The sequence below is a fragment of the Rhincodon typus genome, chromosome 30 (assembly GCF_021869965.1).
Source record: "Rhincodon typus isolate 14 chromosome 30, sRhiTyp1.1, whole genome shotgun sequence".
Classification (NCBI taxonomy): domain Eukaryota; kingdom Metazoa; phylum Chordata; class Chondrichthyes; order Orectolobiformes; family Rhincodontidae; genus Rhincodon; species Rhincodon typus.
Window position 1 is genome coordinate 31,665,408 of NC_063361.1, and position 10,110 is coordinate 31,675,517.

The 10,110-nt window shown below is 41.5% G+C and overlaps 1 protein-coding gene across 1 annotated transcript in view; it reads right to left on the reverse strand.

The window, feature by feature from the left end:
• Positions 1-395: 395 nt before the first annotated feature.
• The window catches only part of lasp1 (LIM and SH3 protein 1), a 164,059-nt gene continuing 154,344 nt past the window's right edge, over positions 396-10,110 (reverse strand). Inside the window, exons 5-7 of the mRNA XM_048614590.1 lie at positions 7,328-7,439; positions 5,030-5,109; positions 396-3,814 (exon numbers count right to left, since the gene is read on the reverse strand). Of these exons, the coding sequence (XP_048470547.1) occupies positions 3,641-3,814; positions 5,030-5,109; positions 7,328-7,439 (366 nt within the window). The 3' untranslated portion in view covers positions 396-3,640. The remainder of the gene's footprint in view (positions 3,815-5,029; positions 5,110-7,327; positions 7,440-10,110) is intronic.

Here is a 10,110-nt window from a genome sequence, read left to right on the forward strand (position 1 = left end):
TGCCTCAATCTTTCTAGAAGATGTGTTCAACAAAGAGTCTGTATTCCTTCTCTGTAACCATAAAAGGACCCCATATCAAAGAATACAGAGCTCTCCATGTTGTCATGGCCAATATTTCCTTTAACAAACATCACTAAAAGTTGAGTTGGCAGTTCTGTCATGGTCTATGCGAGCTTACAGTGTGCAAATTGTCACAATTTGTAATTATAACAATAATAACATTTCAAAGAATGTACATCATCAATTGGGAACCACTTGGAGATGCAAATTCTTCTTTTTCCCATCCCAAGGAAAGATGGATTTATTCAGATTAATTTTCCATGCACTTCACACACATTTATAGATCCATAAACCACACATTTCTAAATAAATAAATTCCACATTATTGTCCCACATTATTTCCCATCATTTAGTTTATTGACAATCTGTCATGTAAGAATCATGCCAAAAATACATTTTTTCCTAAAAATTGCAAGCATGGTAATGAAGAATTCAGAAATGCAAAGACATGCTTAATCTGAATCACAGATATCCAGTATTTTTATGAAATTACATACATACATCTGTAATACCACCTTTTAATCATTGCCTGCATCCATCATTCAATTTCCAAGCCAACCAAATTCTAGCCACAACTCATTTTCAAAATGCTGAACTTGGTCAATGATGCAGAATGCCTCACAAATCAATGGCAACCTCTCAGTCCAGGCAATTGAAGACAGATAGAGGGTGTTCCTTCATGCTGAACAAACCCCATTTCTTGCAAGCTGTTCTGTGGAGGGAGGATGGGCTGCCAAGACATATACCACTGCTGGGGAAGATCACAAGAGAATACTCTCTCTCTTATCCATCCTAACCAGCCTTTTGAACAAACCAACACACATCAAGTGAAACACAGCTCAAAACATGGTTGTTCCCTTCGCATTTAGCCTCGTCTTTAAAAAAGATCTACCCAGAAAGCAAAAGGTCATTTCAGATGCCGTCTTTTTGCAGGTATGAGTAACTCAATAACATCTTTAGCAAAAGCTCTAAGCAGAACTTGATAAGCATGATGTGTAAACGAACACAATTTTCTTTAACCAATTAATTAGCGGTAACAACAGCAAGTTTCAAATTAAATAGCATGTTAAGACTAAGCAGGTAATGTACTGATACCATGGAATGTTAAGAGAGTCATTAATGTTGGCACAGCAACGTCTACACATTTGTGCTAATGTACAAATCTTCTGTGGCCCACTAGCTTTACCAGTTAACCAGTTGTTTCAAGCCTAGGTCATTTCAGGCCAGAGTTCCAATGTTTGCTTTTTGCTGCTTCTAGAGTCGAAAACCCCTCCCCATCTCTACCCAGTTTGTCTGTTTAAGTGCTGCACAGACCAGATTAAATTCTGACACTTCACCGAAGGCTGTTAATGCAATATTCTCTTCAGTAAAGCAGAACCGTTTCATTTTTATTTTACTGTAACCAGTCTCAATACACTAGTTCCCCATCTTAAAGCAGTCTGGGGATTTACAATGATCTTGAAAAGTATGTTGGATAGTTTCCTAATGAACAAAGTAGCAGAGAGCTGTTAGACAAAACTTTAGATGATACAGTACAATCTGCACCAAGGGATTTAATTAATCCATCAACATCATGTTTACCACCGACAGCAAGAATCGATCAATTAATTGGCACAACTGCAGTCAAAACAGCTAACTCATAAATTAATGACATGACACTTCTTTAAGAAACATACTGCAGTATCATAGAGGGTTCCTGGTGCATTTGCTTGTAACATATAAATTCATATAACACATAAGAGGCATTTACATGGGTGCAGTCAGCTGTTACTGCTCTCTTCATGTCTCTCAATAAGAGACGGAAATTGTGCACAAAGAGACCCCAGACTAATAACCGCTGGATACTCGTTACACAGACGATAGAGGGAGTTGCTTGGAGACAGCCTCCCATTATCACCACAACTTAACTTGACAGGAATAGCAAAACATTGGTCATGCAATTCCTTCTGTGTCAGACCGGTTTAAACTGGACGCAGTCTCACTAAAGCCTCACATTTTGCCATGTAACACAATAATGACTCAGAAAAGGAATGTGTATTAATTCCAGTAAAAGTAACCATTCTCTTTACATCACTCCTCAAGTTGTATAATATTGTTTCCACCTCCAGCTTTTTTTTTTTAAAAAAAAGAGTTTTTCTCTTATTTCAATGGCACAAACTGCTTTAAAATGGGATAAAAATATTCCCAAGTTATGCCGAGTTTACAGGTTTCACAGTTTTGAAATGAATGGATCTAGACTGAGCAGCAACCAGTTACGTCACTAATCTTGCAAACACATTGCCAGGGAAAAAAATAATCCTCCTCCTGCTCAGGTTTGTGGGGAATTTTGCTCTCACTTACCAAACTTTCAAATTTAAATACATTTTCAGCTCACTTCACTCCTCTACCCACTACCCTGCTCTAAAATTCATCTCGTACAGTCAATTGGGTCACAACCTTTGCATGTAGCAAGGACTGCTACAATAGTACAGATGGGTTAGGAATGGGGCAAGAATGGCAGCAGGTAGGATTTCATCCACCTTTGCAATTCCACTGGGCATTTATCTTCTGATGTCAGTGACTCAGCCCATTGCATCACTTACATTTTTGAGAAAAATGATGGTCACAGGGACACTCTGTTTCAGTGCTTGCTTCACTCAGCTGAAAATTTACATGAGTCAAAAGAGTCTGCATTAATGGAAGGTAATACATTGACATTCCTGGTTTTACAAGACTTACATGACTAACTGAACTGTTTATGGTGATACTTCGCCCATAGTCAAATAATGTTCGTGTATTCTCTGTAGGCTATTGGGGGAAAGGTGACATTTAGAATACAAAAAAACCATCCAGTCTTACTGTTCATCTGTGTGCCTCACTGAGTGTGTGTGAGTGAGAGTTGGAGAGAGGGAGGGTAGAGAGAATGAGAAAGTAAGTGTATACACCCACAATGCGTGTGTCTCCACTTTGCACAAGTGTGTGGGGTGGGTGGGTGTGTGGGTATGGTGTGCACGTGAATTGGGGTGGGTGGGGGTTCTATCCGTCACTGATCAAATCTCTCTCTCTCTCTGGCCTTTATAGCTGAAGAACAGAACAGAATTTTTGACAAACAGTATTCACACTCTTCCTCCTGCCTCCCTGTATTTTGGTCCTGCACAATTTGAGTTATTTAAGCAATTTGCAAATACAGGACAATGTTCTCGAGAAACTAAAATACATGTGACTAAAAGGTATAATCTGAGATTGTCCAGATTAATCAAGTACAATAATCCAGTTGAGAATTTCAAATTAAGGATCTAGAAGGAGTGAGGTTACCTTTCTAAAAAAAAAAGGGAGAGTTGGACAACACAGAGCAGTGAAAATCTTTCAAAAAATGACTAGTTTTCCTTCGAGATAGACAAGCCAAAGAAAATTTTGACTGTATTCCAGTAATACTAAGATCAGAGAAACTGAAAAAATTTGTTATATAATCAGAACCACAATTTAATACATTTGTTTTACCTAATATTTTTGTCAAGTTACTGTTGGGATCCATACGGTAATTTATTTTATTTATAATATATATAATCAAAGCATAAGCAGGTATTTGATTTGGGCTCCATTACACGGCTTCGACGTAGTTAGCTGGGAGCATGCCAGTGTCGCCTGTTCTCTCCACGGTACCATACATCCATCCTTCATCAATCTGTTGTACATCAACGATTAAATCGCCATCTAGGAAGGAGATCTCATCATCGTCAGCTGCTACATAGTCGTACACAGCTCTGTAACGCTTCTACAGAACAAGGCAGAATAAAAGAGACCGTTAAGGGGTGGATTAGCTCCTCATCAACAAGCACTATCCTCTCTAGCCCTCAGGGCACAACCCACTGGCCCCAACTCCTACATCTACACACCCAGATCATCCCATCCTTTCAGTATGGAACCACAGCGTGTAGTGCGACCATTGAAGTTAACCTTGGTGCACTCAATAAACGACCACCCTTCACACTTCTAAAGGATCAGCCACAGGTCTGGTGGGCAGCACTCTCTCACCTTTAAATCTGAAGGTTGTAGGTTCAAGTCCCGTTTCAGAAACTGGAGAATTTTTACCTCTTTCATGGGACATGAACGTAGTTCACTGGACTGTCACTCATTGCCAATTCCCAGTTTCTCTGGAGAAAGTGGTAGTGACTTCTGAAATAACTGCACAGAGGCTGATTTCTCTTCACCAAGTCACCCTTTATTTACGTGTGTAAATGCCTGATTTATATTGGTCAGCCAGGGCTCCCTGATTGGCCCAGGTTAACAAACCCAATCAAGGATTTCATAGTCAATAAGATCCACCTGGTTCCAATCACTACACTTTCCTTCTTGGACTGCTGCAGTCCTTGGAGAGTAGCAATGCGGTTAGGGAGGGAGTTCCAGTAACACAGAGAACAGTAATGTATTTCCAAAATCAGGATGGTGTGGGGCTCAGAGGGGAATTTGCCCAGAGGTCTGATGTTCACATATAGCTGCTGACTTTGCCTTTCTAAGCGGAAGTGGTTGTGAGTTTGGCAGGTGCTATTGAAGCAGTCCCAACCATTGCTGCAGAACAGCTGGTACATATGGTTACACACTGCTGCATCTGTGCACTTGGTAACACAGGTAAACACCTCCAATGCAGCACTGATGAGGTGCTTCACATTCAAAGTCACTATCCTTCAGTTGAGACAATAAACCAAGCCTCAGGCTGTTTTCACAGGTGGACAGAGAAGATTGCATAGCACTACTTTGAATAAGAACAGGGTCTTACTCCCCAGTTTTAAGCTCACCACCAAACTTGGGATCTTGCCAAGTAAAAAAAAAAATGGCTGATGCATTTACATTACAACAGGAATCAATGGGCTGGGCTGAACTTTGGTGCTGAGGATAAGCACGGCAGTATAGAAGTGAAACTTTGTTCTTTTAGTTTCATACAAAATTACCAATAGAACAGTTAGAGGGGCAAAACAGGTTAAAAACTTACCCCAGTTGAGGGAGGTGGAGCACCAGGTGCAGCAGGTGGAGTGTATTCTTGGGTCTGGGGCTCCTGACGTTGCTGGTAGCCTAGATAAGGGTAAAAATAAATCAAGATTAAGTTGAGAAAACCTCCCTTCATTTGGCAAAGGCTTCAAAGCAAATTATTTAAAATGGGCCTTCCCTCTAGCTTTTAAAGAGGCTGTTCAACATGAAAGAATGATCCAGAAATGTTTTTTGCCCCCAAGTTTGCGCAACATCAAGCATCTGTCTGCTCACCACCCAAACTCATTAGCTCTCCATAGAGGTCAATGTTAGAAATCAGAAGATTAGCATACCAGAAAGCAGAGAGAGTCAGGGGATAGAGGCGTGTGTAGTGGCCATCATTAATGAGGTGGTGCTGGGGAAGCTGAAAGCTCTGAAGGTGAATAAATCATGCGGACCTGGTGGGCTACATCCCAGAGTTCTTAAGAAGATAAATGAGATTGTGGAGGCATTGGTGATCTTTAGGAATTACTGGAATCAGAGAGAGTCCCAGAGGATTGGAAAATGGCTGGCTAATGTAACACCCCTGTTTAAAAGGGAGGGAGAGAGGGATGATGAGAAATTATAGGCTGGTTAGCCTGACCTTGGTTGTTCATAACATTTACCCCAGTCATTGGTATTATTTTAGAGTCCATTATTAAGAATGAGATTGTGGAGTACTTAGAAGTGCATAGTAAAATAGGGTTGAGTCAGCATGGGCTTCACCAATGGGAGGTAATGCCTGATAAATCTGTTAGAAATCTTTGAGGATGTTTTGAGCAAGTTAGGCAAAGGAGAGGCAGTGGATGCGATCTATTTGGATTTCCAGAAGGCCCTTGACAAGGTCCCGCATAGAAGGCTGCTAAATAAAATAAGAGCCCAGGATGGTAGGGGCAAGGTGCTGGCATGGATAGGGGATTGGCTGATTGGCAGAAGGCAGAGAGTGGGGACAAAGGAGTCTTTTTCAGGATGGTAGCTGGTGACTAGTGGAATTCCACAGGCGTCAATGTTGGAACCACAACTCTTCACATTATACATTAATGATTTGGACAAAGGAACTGAGGGTATTGTTACTAAGTTTGCAGATGACACAAAGATTGGTGGAGGGTCAGGTAGTGTTGAGGAAGTGGGGAAGCTGCAGAAGGACTTGGACAGGCTAGAAGAGTGGGCAAAGAAGTGGGAGATGGAATACAACATGGGAAAGTGTGAGGTTATACACTATGCTAGTAAGAATAGAGGCACAGACTATTTTCTAAATGGGGAAAGGCTTCAGAAAGTCTAAAGCACACCGGAACTTAGGAGGCCTCATTCAGGATTCGCTTAAGGTTAACATGTAATTTCAGTTGGCAGTTAGGAAGGCAAATGCAATATTTGCATTCATTTCAAGAGGGCCAGAATACATGAGCAGAGAACTGCTGAGGCTGCATAAGACTTTGGTCTGACCACATTTGGAATATTTTGGGCAGTTTTGGGTTCTGTATCTAAGGAAGGATGTGCTGCTATTGGAGGGGGTTCACAGAAGATTTATAAGAATGATGCCAGGATGACGGACTTGTCACTCGAGGAGCAGTTGAGGACCCTGGGTCTGTACTCAATGGAGTTTAGAAGGATGAGGGGGGAATCTCATTGAAACTTACAAAATACTGAGAGACCTGGACAGATTGGACATGGAGAAGATGTTTCCACTAGTAGGAGAGACCAGGACCTAAGGGCACAGCTTCAGAGTGAAGGGAAGACCCTTTAGAACCGGCAGCGGTAGTGGAGTCAGATACTTTAGAGACTTTTAAGTGACTCTTGGATAGGCACATGGAGCATAGTAAAATGTAGGGTATGCAGGGTAGATTGATCTTTGTAGGATAATAGGTCGTCACATCATCATGGGCCGCAGGGCCTGTGCTGTGCTGTACTGTTCTATGTTCTGTGAGGGGGAATTTCTTCAGTCAGAGGGTGGTTAATCTGTGGAACTCATTGCCACAAAGGTCTGTGGAGGCCAAGTCATAGAGTATTTGTTTTAGTTCTTGATTAGTAAGGGGATCAAGGGTTACGGAGAAAAGGCAGGAGAATGGAGTGTCAGCCATGATTGAATGGCAGAGCAGACTCAATGGGCTGAATGGCCTAATTTTGCTCCTATATCTTATGGTCTTATTCAGAACCAAGAGGAAACAATAATTACAGCAGGGAAAGAGCGTTCAGAGAAGAATGACCGGCCATTGTTATTGGGGTGGTACTTGGAATTGAAGACTGACTCGACTTCTACCACAAACGTGCGCATTTTGCACCTCACCTTGATGCATCTCATGCTGGACGTTGTACTGAGGAATATCATTCGAGGGCCTTCGTTCACTAGCCGCTGCACTAGTTCCTTTGCTTTTCTCAAATTCTTCATGATATTTAATCTGGCAAAAACAAAAACACAGGAAAAGATGTTTATCTGTTAAAAAGTAAATCTGGATTGCAGCTCATCTCTGGGAACAGTTGAAGCAGTGATCCCGAGAGGTCAGTATCAGGTGCCCTTCTTGTGATACATATACATGATCCAGATCTTGGAGTGCAAAGAATAATTTTAAAGTTTATGGATTGTACAAAACTTGGAATCATCGCAAACTGTGAGGACTGTGCAATGCCGAACTCCAAAAGGACATGGACAAAAGTCAGTGGAGTGCATGGATAGGTAGAGAAGTTCTGACTGCTCTAAAAAAAAAGTCACACCAAACTTGAAACATCAGCTGTTTCTCTCTCCACAGATGCTACCAGACCTGCCGAGTTACTCCGGCATTCTGTGTTTCTTTCAGATTTTCATCGTCTGCAGTATTTTGCTTTGATTCTAGTGGATAAAGAAGTGCAATACAGAGAAATGCAAGGTTTTGCTAGGAAGAACATAGACAGAAACAACATAAAATAGGGGGTGCAGATGCAGAGAACTGAGTGTTTGTAATGCATAGACTATTGAATATAGCAGGACAGGGAGACAGCACACTTCATAATGCAGACAGAATCTTGGGCTTTAATAATAGGGTTGTAGAGCAGGGAGGATGTGCTGAATCCACATAGAATGCTGATTAGATCACAGCTGGAATATTGTGTACAGTTCTAGGCAACACATTTTAGGAAGGATATGAATACTGTGGAGACAGTACAGAAGAGGTTCAAGAATGTGACATTTCAGTTATGAGGACAGATTGAAGAAGCTGAGACTGTTCTCTTTGGAGAGAAGCAGCTAAAAGCAGATCTGACAGAGGTTTTCAAAATTATGAGCGGGCTTGATGGAGTAGATAGGGGGAACCTGTTCCTGTTCACAAAAGGAATAGGAGCAAGAGGGCATGGACTTGACGATTTCACAGCATAGCCAACTAGAGACGAGAAATGAAACCTTTTTCACGCAGTAAGTAGTTAGAGTATGGAATGCACTGCCTGAAAGTGTGATTGAGGCAGGACTAATTGAGGTATTCAAGATAGCATTGGATGATTATTTGAATAGAAATGAGTTGCAAGAGTATAACGAAAAGGCAGATGGAAGGAGGCAAGTCATGATGCTCATTTAAAGAGCCATATACATTTGATGGACTGAATGGCCTCCATGTGCGCCATAACTCTTCTGAGATTCTGGGAGAGTGAGACAGTCACTTCAATCTGTTTCAGATGTGTGATTAAACATAAAGGTGGACGCTACTCTAGTGTCATAGGAACAATGGGAACAGCTGGGTTCATGTGATGGCAAATACCAAACAAACAGAGATTGTTTCCTATAGAGAAGGGTGTGAGTGACCTAATTTATCTTTAAAATTATTAAAAGGGTTTCATCAGGAAGAACCAAAAATGTTTCCATCTGTCAGGGAGACCAGAATAAGGGACTATAATTAAAGGTAGTCAGTAATAAATCCAATATAAAAATTTTGACCCAGAAGATACTATGACAAAAGATGGTACTAGGAAGACTAGAAAAGATGTAGTTAAGGACGTCATGTAGTACAGTGGGTAGCATCATTGCTTCTGAAGCAGAAGTCCCATTCCAGGGCTGGATACCAAAAAAAAAGGTGCATTCATAATGCAGCCAAACAGGTTCAGCATTAACTTGTAAATCCTTCCAACAGGCCCCCATGGTTGTTGGCGAATGCAGGGTAGATCCTGAAAACACTTTCGATGCCTCTACCACCACTATTCATAGCTCTAGATTACAACATCGATGTGAAAAGTGCAGACTCCACAAGAGACACAGAGGCTGTTAAAGGCAGGTCACATAAGTACACAATACAGGAAGGAACTGCAGATACAGTTAGATGAAGAGGAACGCGAGTAATCTCCTTGGGAGCATCGACACAAGCATCAGCCACTCTGGCTGTATCACCTGTTTCTGCACTGTAAATCTCTCTCTCTCCTATTCCGTGAACTCTTATAAATGGTGCACTCCAGAGAGTGAAGGTTCCTGAAGGTAAATGGAAACAGTAGCCCAGTGGTTACCAAAAGTCATCTAAAGTTGGCAGCCAAGGAACTTAAATTTAATAAATCAGCAATGTTGACTGTGTAGCCTATAGATTGTCACAAATGTGCTGCAGGGAAATAAATCTGCTACCTTTCCCCAGGCTGGGCTATGTGTGACTCCAGATCCTCAAAAATGTGAATGCCATCTTAACTTGCCCAGCAAGACGGGTCATTTAGATTCAAGAAAGTGACTCATCTCACCACCTTGTCATTAGGGCAGTGGGTGCTGACCTTGCCAGCTACATACACAAACACACACATGCACACTTCAAATTAATTTTTAAAAATTAGAATACACACTTTTTGACAATGCTTTTCCACCCTATTCCACAAGAGGGTGCACTCAAATGGAATGAATTAATGCCACGTACACTCACGTGTGAAAATTCTGGGGATATCAACAGTTTCTATAGAAATACTTCAAAGACAAATGCGCACCCATTCAATTAACTTCAGTGTGCACAAGACCTGGTGTTAACACGCATACTCAGAAACACAGAGATAACAAAGTGTACAGCTGGATGAACACAGCAGGCCAAGCAGCATCATAGGAGCAGGAAGGCTGACGTTTCGGGCCTAGACCCTTCA